The 12571-nt window shown below is 37.9% G+C and overlaps 1 protein-coding gene across 9 annotated transcripts; it reads right to left on the bottom strand.

The window, feature by feature from the left end:
- Window positions 1–84: 84 nt before the first annotated feature.
- On the bottom strand, window positions 85–12570 carry LOC132201638 (phosphatidylinositol 4-phosphate 5-kinase type-1 alpha). Of its 9 annotated transcripts, none has more exons than XM_059627954.1 (19): window positions 12496–12570; window positions 12211–12438; window positions 11652–11809; window positions 11347–11595; window positions 11137–11289; window positions 10913–11077; window positions 10641–10856; window positions 10364–10575; window positions 10159–10291; window positions 10009–10096; window positions 9227–9289; window positions 7945–8184; window positions 6369–6407; window positions 4948–5169; window positions 4027–4174; window positions 3438–3646; window positions 3027–3095; window positions 2490–2599; window positions 85–398 (listed from the first exon to the last, which is right to left on the bottom strand). In XM_059627954.1, the coding sequence occupies exons 2-19, from the start codon at window positions 12326–12328 to the stop codon at window positions 387–389; spliced, it is 2604 nt and encodes an 867-aa protein (XP_059483937.1). In that variant the 5' UTR covers window positions 12329–12438; window positions 12496–12570; the 3' UTR covers window positions 85–386. The 9 variants fall into 9 exon arrangements, with proteins under 9 accessions (XP_059483937.1, XP_059483942.1, XP_059483939.1 ...); XM_059627956.1 differs by lacking the exon at window positions 85–398 and adding an exon at window positions 434–2236 and having other exon boundaries at window positions 3438–3604; XM_059627952.1 differs by lacking the exon at window positions 85–398 and adding an exon at window positions 436–2236.
- Window position 12571: the final 1 nt, after the last annotated feature.

The raw sequence follows: 12571 nt of genomic DNA, 5'->3' as shown, positions 1-12571 counted from the left end.
AATTTACATTTAATATAATTAATTTTACATTATTCATAATAAAATAAATATTACAAACAGGAATGGACAAATAACAATAACAAGTAGAGAGCACAATCTCATTTAATTTATGTGATGTCTCTCTCACTGTTTGATATGAATGTCAAAGTTCATTTTTGTTACATCGTAATAACAACAAACATAAGGATACATTATGTGGTGGGCTCTCAAAGTCAACAAAAAAAGTCTGCGACAATCGGTAAAAATAATAATAATTAACGTGATTTGACTGAGATCGAATCGATTCCACATCAAATAAATAAACAAAAGGTAAAAAGGGCATCCTCCAGGGGCAGAGAAAGGAAATAAAAGTAATCAACGTCAAAATCTGGATGGGCCTGTTGTTCTCACAAATGGGTCTGGAAAAATAAATATGATACCAATTAATTGAAAATTTGAGTGAAAAAAGTTAGCAGGTTAGTTTTTGTGCAGGAAAATGTGAAGAAGATGCAAACTTAAGAAGAAGTAAGAGTGCTTCAGTTCGTATGTATATCTTCTTGAATTTTATTGTATTTTTGGTTAACAGTTCGTGAACACACTGACAAGGTAAATCAATTAATTTAACAGAGCAATTTTCTCGTATAATCACTTGAGACACTTTTTACAGTTATTCAGAGAATTAGGCGCACATTAATTTTCAGTAACTTTGTCCCTAAAGCGCTAAGCTTTCTCACAGGTTAGAAAAAACCTCAAAATATTATTTACAATTATTATTTTAACTTGAAGGATGAAACAAAAATGGGATATATATTTTTTTTAAATCAACTTTAAAACCAATTTTAAAATTAATCTCTGGACCCTAATGAGAAAGGTAACATGGGAACTGTAACATGGAGAGATGCTTAATTTTAGATATGGTACAACATCACGTTGGAGGATATAACATTGACTTTTAGCACTGCATTTTTTCTCTATGTTTTATACAGAGACGAGCTCTCATCACACTTTTCCAGAAAAGCGGCGATGGCACTTTAATTATGTAACAAACACCACGGCAGACAACGGAAAAGGTGGGTGAGAGAAAGAGCAATGCGAGAGAGTTAGTTTAATTTTCGTCGATACATATTAGTCAACCTTCCATTTTCCATTCGGGGATCGTTTTTTTTAAATTTATTATCTTGCGTACAGGAATCATTCTAAACGTCCACTAAGCGTTCCCAAGTTATTGTAGGTCCCGTCATAACGATTAACTACAGATGGTTAACAACTTTTTAGAATGCCCCGAAAATTTAAGGAATTTAATTAAGAATTAATTTTCTACGATAATCTAAAAATTAAAATTCTACTTTTTGTTGAATATTTATCAAAATAGCTGTGGCCCCATAAAACAATGTGCGAAATTTTTATCAAAGACGATGAAATAAAAAAACTTTTACAATGCTCGTGGACCCTAGCATTTAACCAACGGACAAGTACACTTAAATAGGCACAATTTTGTCTCTATATATATTAAAAAATTCGGACAAAACAATACAGACTGCGCTTGAAGCAACATTTACTCGGAGATCAATGGCGGAACAAGTGTGAATATATTTTTTGCTTTTTTTTTAAATTTCGATTAATACAATATGCAGCAGTAATAATTTTCAATATTAATTTGTGGGAGTTAATTATTATGCTGGGAAATATTTTTAATTAATTTATATACGCGTGGGAGAATCAAAAAAGATTTCCGCATTGTCAAAGTGAGCATTTCAAAATATTGTCACACACCGTAAATAATCATCAAGCATATCAAACTCTTGGAATCGGAAACAAGAAAGAGTCCGCATCACGCGAATCAAGAAAGAGATTTGAATCAACCTCCAATATTTAACATCCATTATATAAGCGGCGAATCCCATACAATGAGATCAACAGTCATTTAGTAATGTGAATATTTTTTTTTTTTTTACTTTCATTCTTTCATCCATTATAATGTGTGTCTATATTTAATCGTAATGGTACTACGCGTAGAGAGGCTGGAATTATAATATTGCAATGCAAGTTTATTGATGAGGGCAGCTACCGACTCTGGGTTCGTTCGTATAATGCGTGGGCAGCACTTGTTGTCTTTTATGTTGTTTTGTTAAGGTTTGTTGCTGGTTGTTAGTCGGTTAGGTGGAAAAAGAATGAATGCGCTCGTTATTAGTTCAAAGCAGGGAGTGGAAGCCCGTAGAAGTGGATTCGATCTTCACACGCGACCCCTGTAGTATCCCTGAGCAGACAGAGGGCAGAAGCTTGTTAGAAGAAAGCAAAACCAACACCAGAGAAAACGAAACAAATCAAATCAAATAGATCTTTTGAATTATATATTTCTTTGGCCACGAATTTGTAGTTTTTGTGAAATGGAAGTGGAAAAAACTGAAAACAATTTAATTATTTTTCCTTTCTTTAGGTTAATTTGATTTGTTTCATTTTAAAAAAAAATATAGAAAATTGTGTTAATTGCAAACAAATTAGGCACTTACAATTTCAGCAACGTCATCATCCAATTCTTCAAAATCAGCAACACTTTGTGCACCTCCTTCGCTTCCACCTCTACTCAAATTTAAACTCCTTGCTGGCGTCGTCGGACAACCTGCCAAAGGCAAAGAAAAATCAGACCACAATTCCGAAATTCAACATCTATAAAAAGACTGCATTGCCAGTGTGCCCTATGAGGAAAAACGGGGGAAAAAGTTCAGGCTTCTATTTAGTAATTCTATAATCGAACAATTTTGCTAGCAAGATGCGCAATATTTAAAATGTGCTAATGGCATTAACGAAAGGATAGAGTAGATTTGGATTTTTATAAAAAAAAGGCATTCAGTAAAAAGGTGAAAATGGCATTCCAATTAAAAGATGCATTAATTTCGAAAAGAACCAAAACGAAAGAGAAGAAAATAGAGTCGGGAGGCTGACACTTGAGCATTCTTGCTAGCTGTTCCCACAAAGCTACATTGAGGGGGTTGTCGAGTTATCTGATACAACTGGGCTGCAGACACTGATGGGAAAGACCCCAGTACCAGCGGCGCTGCTTCGACCGCTGCGCGAACCTCTCGACGATGTGGAATGAAAACTGCCTCGGAAGTGGTCTGACAACGAGAACAGGGACCACCGGTCAGAAAACATGTACAATGCACTCAAAGCAGAGAGTTCGCAATTTACCAAATAATTCAATTCATAATTCATTAGAGGGATAAATAGCATTTAATAAATTTGCAATTTTAGATGGTACAAAATTTTGCACAATTTTTAAAGCAGATTTCAATTACAGAAATTGGAGAAAGATAAACATTTGTTTATGTTTAGCATTAATTTAGATTAGTTCAATTTGAGAAAAATGTTGCTGACAATGACAGACAAAGTGGTAAATCACAGAACCCTACAGACTTATTATCACTTTCTGAGGCAAATCGGAAACTTGGCAAAATTACCTAAATCTCCACTGCTTGATGACTCGGTGAATGAGGGGGTGCCTTCAGTCCAGGTGGGGGTGCTGCCTTCGACGGAGGCGGGTGGCGTCCACGTGATGTTGGAACGGTGACCAGATCCGGCTGACTCGACGCTCAGAGAGGACGACTTGTTGGTCATTTCGCTCACACTGGAATAGGTTCGTTGCGTAAGGATTCCCATTCTTTGTATCCTAAAGCGCGGGGAGAAAGAAAATAAGAAGAATGCAAAACTAAAAATAATTAATAAGTAAAAAAAAAAAAACTTAAATTAAAGCAAGATAAAATTCTGGCACTACCATGCAATTAAATTAAATGAGATAAATACAAACTTATTTCAAATATTTAAAAAAATAAAAAGCTTAAATATTCACAAAAGCACAAGATCAAAATAATAATTAAATTTTTTTAAAAAAATGGAGACTTTTATGCAAAGAGTAAAAAATTAAGATATTTGCAGTTCAGAAATTAGTAAATGTGTAAAAATATCTTGTGGTTTTGTGTTAAAAAATGTGGGTGTCTACGACTTTCAGAGGTTTAAAAACAGTTTTTATATTTTACGTGTTATCTTTACCTAATGTTGTCCTCTCTGTGGTACGCCGACGATCTGGAGACGAGGACGTGACTGGCCGATATCGACACATGTCTAGGTGAATGACTACTATTTTCGTCTGTCCCACTCCCATAGCCTTCTGATGAAAGATGCAAACTCCCAGTATTTCCTACAAGCAGCAAAGGATTGCAAAGGCTAACTAGAATAGCTCTAGCTAAGTGTCAGTGTGGGTTATTGAGAGAGCTCTGGGGGCATGGATTAAAATTGGCAAATTTTTTTTCTTCCAGTGTGTCAAAAACCAGGCAGTTCTAAGCAGTTAGTTAGCCGAGGTTAAAATCAATCAATCCATTCCATTCGAGAGTTAGTTAAGATAGGCGGGGGTGCAGTTTTTAAAAAGTGTTTGTTTTTTTTTCTTCGAATTTGGTTAAGATCTTGTATCACAAAATACCGCTTCGAAATCACAGCAGAGATGATGAAAAAATAATAATAATAAAATGTATCAGTCAAAAAATGAATGAGTAAAATGGGTTTGCTAGCCAAAAATTGGTCCTAAACTCTAATTAAAAAGAATAAAAAGTCAAACGTAGTAGACGGTGGGGGTCAAGTCATTGTCAGGGGGCGCGCGATTGTTGCGGGGGAAAAGGTTATGCAAAGCAGCGGCGTTAAGCATGCCGTCAAAAGCAGCAGCGGCGGCAGAGGAGAGTTTGTCCGTTTTGGGGTAAATTGTGGACAGATAGTTGTGGTGGTTGTGGCATTTTGATTGGTGGTGGTTTTGCGGCTGCAGGTCGCGCTGCTGACTGCTTTGGTTAGCCGGTTTGGGCCTCTTGTTAGTGGGGGGCACGGCGAGCAGGCCGGGGGTCGAGTGGCGTCGCGTCTGGACCCAGTGGTGGTGCTGGGCGGGCGGCGACCACGCGCCTAGAGAGGGAGAGCAGGGGGATTCACCTCCGCCACGGTAGTGGTGCTGCACCATGTGGTGGCCGCCGCCGCGCTGCTTGGGCGAGCGCGGCGGCACCGGCGGCGGCACGCGGCCCTTCTGCGACGGCGGCCCGCGGTCCTTCAGCACGGCAGGGTAGTTGTGCGCCGACGACGTCGTCGAGCTGGCGGTCGGAGCCGGAGATTCCGAGTAGAGGGAGGTTGGAACGGGACTGGGTGTCACTGGACTCGCTAGAGGTTCAGCCGGGTCAAAGAGAGACAGAAGAGAGAAAGAGAGAGAGAGACAACAGAGAACAGAGAGTTTAGTCAGAGGCAACCGACCCGTAAGCGAATCATCAGGGGGGTTAATTTGCAAGCGCACTTCCAGATTTGCTTTTGACATTTTGACGTTGAAACAATTATTTGCAAAAGGGTTTGAAAAAAAGAAGAAAATTCAGTTAATAATTTATTTACTTTTTTCGCAAATAAAATTTAAAAAAAGACTATTGGAAATGGAAGTGAAGAGATCGGGCTTTTTCCTCACTGCAAAAATAGTTTTTATTCAAAAACAAAACGGCTCTACCAGTTTCGGTCACGGTCTGCGACCCTATTTCATGAGCAAGAAAAATACAAAAAAATCAGCGAAATTGAATCAAAATGTGGTTGTTTTTCAATTTAGCTAATTTTTTTTTATTTTCCTTGCTCATGAAAAAGGGTTGCAGATCGTGACCAAAACTGGTAGAGCCATTTGTTTTTGAATAAAAACAATTTTTTACAACGTGGACGAGTCCGGCTTATTCATTTCCATGATCATCTCCTCGAGTATCAATCTCTTCAGACTATTGGAAAGTTTAGAATTGTAAATGATAAAAAAATTAATGTTCAAAGTTCAAAAGGAAAAAAATAATATCAAAGTGATTCAGATGAAGTTTTAACCATTACAATACTTTTTTTTTTTAAAAATACTAACATTAATGAAAAATAAAATACAGGAAATACTTTTACTGAACAATGATTAAAAAATAATTTCCATTTTAAGTTTGACAGTTGCCTTATTACATTATAGCAGAAGCTAAGTGCCCATCAGTTTTAAACATGCAAATTTGAAGAATAGGTTTGATTAAAAAAATTAAGGTGCACCCGAATTTCCCACCTCCATTTTTTTTTTGTGTTAAGTAAATCTGGAAGTAAGCAGCATCTCAAAGAAGAGCACAGCCTAAATAATTGATGGGAAACATTGACACTTCTTCTTTTTTCTTTAATTTTATAACTTCTACGTGTAACTTGGTCTTGCATACAAGAAGCGAAAATAATTTCCAACATTTACTTGGTACCGAAAAATATTGATGTCAAAACAAAATAATTTACAACACTTATAAAGGCTTGTGCATTCAATGGTGTTTTTGGGAAGTGAAGCGATTTGTTTGATCCGTAAGCAAATAGAAACTCACCAGGTTTGCTCGTTGTCTGACTTGAAGCCCCATGATGCCCTGTAAGCAGCGTGTTGTAGCATGGAAAGGTCACCAAAATTAACCACACCAAGTAGTATCCAATTTAGCACAAAACCGACTTCAAAGAGTGAAATCAATCAAAACGACATAATAATGACTAAAAGCCATGCAGAAAGAAAATTGTTGAAATTCAAAATGAAAAAGGATGACAGACTAAAAACAATGAAATAAATCATAGCATTTCTTTTTATACATGATATTTTCTGAGATTTCTCTGTATTCGTAACTACAAATATTTAACAACATAATAATAAACTATGGTCTAATAATGTCAATTTCATGTCGGAAGGTAATTTTATATAAATATAAAATTTCAACTAATACAAAAATAAATACTCTAATGATTAGCACAGTTCTATCAAGGAAAGGCACGTGGTGTAGTAAACAGTTAGTCGAGGAAACAGCGCAGTAATTATGTACTAATTATGATACACATCGTAATTACGAGAATAATAAATTATTATTGTTTCAACCAAATTAAGGCCTTTCCATCACCGATAACAATTCAGAGAATGTGGTTTGCGAGAGTAAAAGAGGGGAATGCGAGAATTGGAATTTTCGTGTCATGAGGTCATGACATTTCGCTTTTTGTTGGACGCCCTGTGGAAATCCAGACAAGAAAAAAAAATCATGTCACAATCATCAATCACCAATGGAAAAAATCAACAGTGTGTGTTAGTAAATTTGGCAATTTTGGCGGGGGAAATGTTAATTTTGAACCCAGGTGAGTGAATTTCAAAAGTATGAAATCCTCCCAAAAAGAAACCACACCTCGGAATGTAGGAAATTTGGAATATTTGTGCGTAGTGACATCAGAAAATATGCAATTATGAGTGTGCTTGTTTGAATCAGACAGCTGGCACAAGCAAGAGGTTTATTTAAATTGAAAAAAAATTAATTTATAATAATTTTTATAGAACTGATCAGCAAAATTCAATGTTTAGTGCTGAAAATGTGATGAGCTTTGTTTGTGCCAACTTAAAAAATAATCGCATACTACAGCACTAATAATAGCAAAACAGCGTTTAACAACAGATTAAGAACTATAAAAGCTGCGATAACAAAACCATCATCAATTAGCATTGGCAGATTCAGTGCCGATATTATCTTCAAAAACTACGCAACAAATGGAACACACTAAATCCAAAAGTAGTTTTAGCAGAAGTGCGGAGATTTTGAATCTATGAAGAAAAATTAAAGAATATAATTGAGTGCGTGTGTGAGACGCGCCGAATGAATTAATTGATATATTCCTCGATAAGTACAAAGTCAGTCAGACATGCAAAACTCCTCTCCAAATGAGAGACAAACAGAGCATTCCAACTAGGGGTTAGTTTATAGAAGTCGAATGAACCAAATCCATGCCGAGAGTGAGTCAGCCGCATGCAATCAATTCAGAGCGGAGTCTCCAAGAAAGCGGGCCGCTGATGATCGGCCATCATCAGGCTGGTCGGCTCGATTTTTACCGGGGTGAGGCGTTTCAGCTCCTTGAAGCCGACCCGTCTCGGCCCCTTACCTTGTTCGGCAGGCGCGGAGCTCGAAGTTGGCGCCGCCGGCGCAGCTTCGGCGCTCGTCGACTCGCTCGGACTTTTGACTTCTTCAGACGGAGGCGTGATTTCGGCCGCGGTCGTGCCCGACGTCCCGGCGTCCTCGCCGGCCTGCGCCGCTTTGTTTGCGTTCAACACTCGCTGAACCAAACTTAAGGGCTGTTGCGCTTGGTTCAGACTCTTGCGCTTGGATGGGGAATGCTTCAAAGCTATGGGAGGAGAGGAAACTCATGTAATGGGGTTGACCAACAAACAGTGAAGCACATCAAAAAACACGAAAAAACATCAAGGGCAGAGTAAAAAACTTGGATATTTGTTTGTCCTTATCATGGGGGTAGAAAATTCAGTAGTTTAATTTGTGTGGAAATTGTGGATATTGAAAGAGAAAATTTGCATGCTCAATCAAACCAAAGAAAAGTCTTGAAAGAAGCGTGCCGTTAGTTGTGTAAATTTTTTTTGTATTAGTTCCAAAATCACGCAAATAAAGAAAATTTGTCTAATTCTAGTATCACTGAACCTCCTAATACAGAATGGAAAGTTGCAAATCTCGCACTGCTTGGTTTTGTATACCAGAGTACAAGTTTTTGGACATCAGGTACAGGTATCTGAATTTAGACAATTCCACTTTCCTTTTCTTTAAATGCTACTAATTTTTTTTTCTTTTGAAAAATTTGTTCTATATTTTGATGAATACTGTACCTAACATATCCTTTAAAGCTGTGAACGTGAATTGAGAGAAGTGAAAATTTTAAAAGTTTTCAACAAATATATTACATGGATGAATTGTAGGAGGTCGTGAGTAAAAAATGTTTTGTCGAAATTTAAAAAAATTAAAAGGTAGAATGAAAACTTCCGATTTAGTAAGAAATCTGTTCAAAATATAATGCACCAGTAATGTACACCAACACCAACATCCAAAACTAGGAACCCAGAGAGAAAGTAAAGTAGAACATCAAACATTGAAAAAGTAATGAAGAAAAAAACGGAAAATTTTGTATAATATGTAAAATTTTAAAATTTATACCAATTTACAAAAAAAGAAGGTAAAATTTTGATATAATTCAGATTTGATGAAAAAAATAACACGGGTCTTGTTTTGCGGAAATTAGTAAAGAGGGTGAAATGAAACTCAAAACTGCTTGTTGTTATGAGCATTGGCACAAACAACAACAATCGAGAGACTTGGTTGCAAAATCAAAACGGTTGGATAAAAATTGTAATGTGAAGATACTTATATTTGAATATCCCTACCTATATAGCTTGTCACGAGGGTACGGAACTTGCGATGGTTACCCTTAATTGCAGGCAAGTCCACTATAGAAAGGCCAGAGAGGTAGCAGAAATAGACAAGACAAAAAGTCAATACCTGGTAAATGAGCCCCTTACAAAGAGAAAGAGAGAGAGGGGAAAAGTATAGAGAGAAAATCTATGTGTGATTATCCCATTACATGCCTACAAGGTCTTATCAAAATTGATGAGATGGTGGGTTTGATATATAATAAATTATCGGGGATATGAAATGAGAACTGAATGAATGAACAAATGTCTATCCACGACTAGCAACATTGAAGTAGCACAATTAACTCGGTTCCCCATTGACAAACTGTAATGATCGAATCAGGGCAAACCCACAACGGGGATGAGGAGTTGACACCACATAGGGGTTGTTCTGAGCAAGCAGCATGGAGTTGGGACTTGGGAACAATAATTAACTTTATCACGGTCCAATCAATTTTCCGTTTGCCTGACTGACTGACTAAAGTGAATCAATTTCTTTTTCAAATTAAAAAAAATTTCTTTATCTCGTAACTGATGTTTGATGCCATCATCGGTACGGTCAAATAGAAGTATGCTTAATTGATTAATGTCATGAGCTCTACAGATTTCCAGGCCTAGTTCACTAGCCACCATAGCTTATTATCAAAGCTATATTATTACTGCATTTTAGAAGCTATGTGTTTATACAAGAAGAGTGGAGATAAACAAGAGTATCTTTATCCAGTCAAATAAGAATTCTATTAACAAATACTCACGAGACTGAATCTTGGTGAAGACCGTCCTTGCCATGAAATCTTGGAATCGCTGTGCATAGAAGCCTGGTCTATGGACAGATACCGTATCCTGAAAAGCAAAGAATTGTATTCCGACAACTACCAGATTGAATGAAGGAAAAAACTACTTACACCATCATGGATTATTGATTTGAAAGTGTGCTCTAGTTTCTTTTGTAGCCGGTAGCTTTGAAGAATGTCAATAACGCCTAAATACAAAAGGAGACGCTCTCCCTTTGCGTTTCTAGCTGGGATACCACCAGGCCTAGAACAGTTTATGTTTATATTAATTAAACGGAAGCGTAAAATATTTCAGTAATTGGGCAAAAATACTGACGGGACATCTTCCTCTTCGTCGATTGGCTCACTCTCGGCCTGAATGCTCTCCATAGCTGTGGAATGGGCAACCAGTCTCTGTCGATTTATGGATCTACTTCTATTCAAAGAAGTGCCACTAGGAGCAGCCACTGACACGGCAGGTTCTTCGTCGGAATCTACTTTTTCCGCTTTGGACTTTTCAGCTGCGAGCTTCTCTTCATTTTTCTGCTCCTGATTTTTTGAAAGCGATTAGGCATTTATTTCATTGAAGATTTGTAAGATTTAGTGATACTTACAATTTTTTCTCTCGAGGCTTGATCGAGATTGTGGATGCCAACTAGCAAGCTGTAGTCCATGATCTTGAAACTTTCAAGCACTCGGCAGTCCCTCTGTATTGTCTTTATCAGTGCGCTGTACGTGTCAGCCTCCAGGTATATTCCATCCGGATGGTGCTCCATGAAATCCAGATCTTTGTATGTGGGTGACTTTTTTAACCTTTCCGATTTTGATGCCTGAGGAAAAACATCAAGTAAATTAATTTTCTCTTTTTAAAGATTTAAGAACCAACCTTTCTTTTATAAGTTGAACCTTTCAAGTCATATTTCTGATGCATTTTAACCCACGATGGAAGCAAATTATTCATCACTACAAGTCGGACGTTTTTTGAATTACATTGGTAACAGTAGAGCCCAAAGAATTTTGGCAACAGCGTCCGGGGATTCTGATTCAGATTCTGCAAAAAAAATCAAGCGATTATTGTGAAATGAAAATAAAATCTAAAAAATCACAAACCATGTAATATCCAGGAAGAAGTTTTTGCAGAAATTCACCCTCTTTGTGTTGAACAGTTTTGATGATGAACTCATCATCTGTGGTGAGGTAGAAAATACTGCCACTAGCACCTGGATTAGACAACGCTCTCAACGGAGAGTTACAAAGGGATATCTAAACAAGAAATCCAAATTCAAAACTTGAAAATACAAATCGAACAGGCAAGGTTACCAAAAAGTCGTCTGGCTGGATGCCAAACAAGTCCCTAAAGTACCTAAACGCTATTGGGGCATAGGTTTTGAACTTGAATTCCGAGTAATGGTGTGCTGGCGTGTGATTCGATCCTTCGCTCGGGAAATTAGTAGTTTCCACTGTCATAAAGTCTTGCATGAGCAAATCACGCTCTGGCTTCGACGCTAGGCCGCCGATTGCATGCTGGATTCCTAGTTGGATGGAACCCATGATTTGCGTGGTTTGGATCTGGGAGAGGAATAGAATTAAGGTTACCGCAGATAAACTCCAGCAATATTTATTACTTTTTTGTAAGTTATTTCTCCACCAACTCCCACTCTTCGATGGCCGATCTTTCGTTCTCGTTCTGATTTATTTCTTTGGATTCCCAGCGCTCCACCGCCAAATTTTGTTCCTGTGCCGTCCAACGACATGAGTCTGTCTTGTCCTTCCTTTTCCTTTTCTGCAAAGTAAAACCAGAATTCAGAATAATCAACTCTTTGGTAAGAATGATACAAGCCCCAGTGGACTTAATTAATTAATCCGTCCATAAACGAATACATAATAATTCCAATAATTCAAGGGCGCATTATTTTTGCTTCCTCGTTCTTCGGCATGCGTACGTATCGATTAACACAGCATAACAGAGAAATTCATTATTTGATCCGATTTATACACACAATATTTAGATTTGCCTTGGTTGGCTGGAGAAGGCAGGAAATTTATTTTTCGATAATAATTTCAAAAGCAAATATTGGGGAATCTGACGGAAACTTGTGTGCTGTCAAAAACTCCACCACGCCCACCTGAGCCGTGGACTTTGACCGAGGAATGGGCGAGGAAAGGTTGGGAAATCGGGATTACCGTCTTCGTCGCTCTCGTCGCCCGTCGACTCTCTCGGCTTTTTCCTCGTGTTCGTCGACGTCCCTTCGCCAGAGTCCCCATTATCAACGACTGCCTCAACATTTGTCCCGGAAGCCATCTTGTACCACTGACAAGTCTCTCCGCCTGATTCGATACGAAATCTTCACAGTTTGCTCGCGCAAACTATAACATCGTCGATGCGGTGGAGCAGCAGTTCGCAAGGATCTCCTGCGGATTAATTCGGGCGTTATTCACAGCAGATACGACGAGGAAAATTCAGATTACCACAGCTCGGCTACATACGGGTTCTCTAGCTGCTTTGACAGAAAATTTCCGCCATCATTATTTTCTGACCTTTCTG

The sequence above is a fragment of the Neocloeon triangulifer genome, unplaced genomic scaffold (genome assembly GCF_031216515.1).
Source record: "Neocloeon triangulifer isolate White Clay Creek 2 clone unplaced genomic scaffold, ASM3121651v1 ptg000014l, whole genome shotgun sequence".
NCBI classification, from domain to species: domain Eukaryota; kingdom Metazoa; phylum Arthropoda; class Insecta; order Ephemeroptera; family Baetidae; genus Neocloeon; species Neocloeon triangulifer.
This window is presented reverse-complemented; position numbering and strand designations above follow the sequence as displayed.

Bases quoted from the DNA above. Each gene is read 5' to 3' on its own strand.
- LOC132201638 (XM_059627952.1), bottom strand. From the start codon at position 12,328: ATGGCTTCCGGGACAAATGTTGAGGCAGTCGTTGATAATGGGGACTCT. The intron at 10,292-10,363 runs GTCAGTATTTTT...AAACTGTTCTAG, and splicing joins GACGAAGAGGAAGATGTCCC to GCCTGGTGGTATCCCAGCTA. The intron at 4,175-4,947 runs GTGAATCCCCCT...TGCTGCTTGTAG, and splicing joins GCACCACTACCGTGGCGGAG to GAAATACTGGGAGTTTGCAT.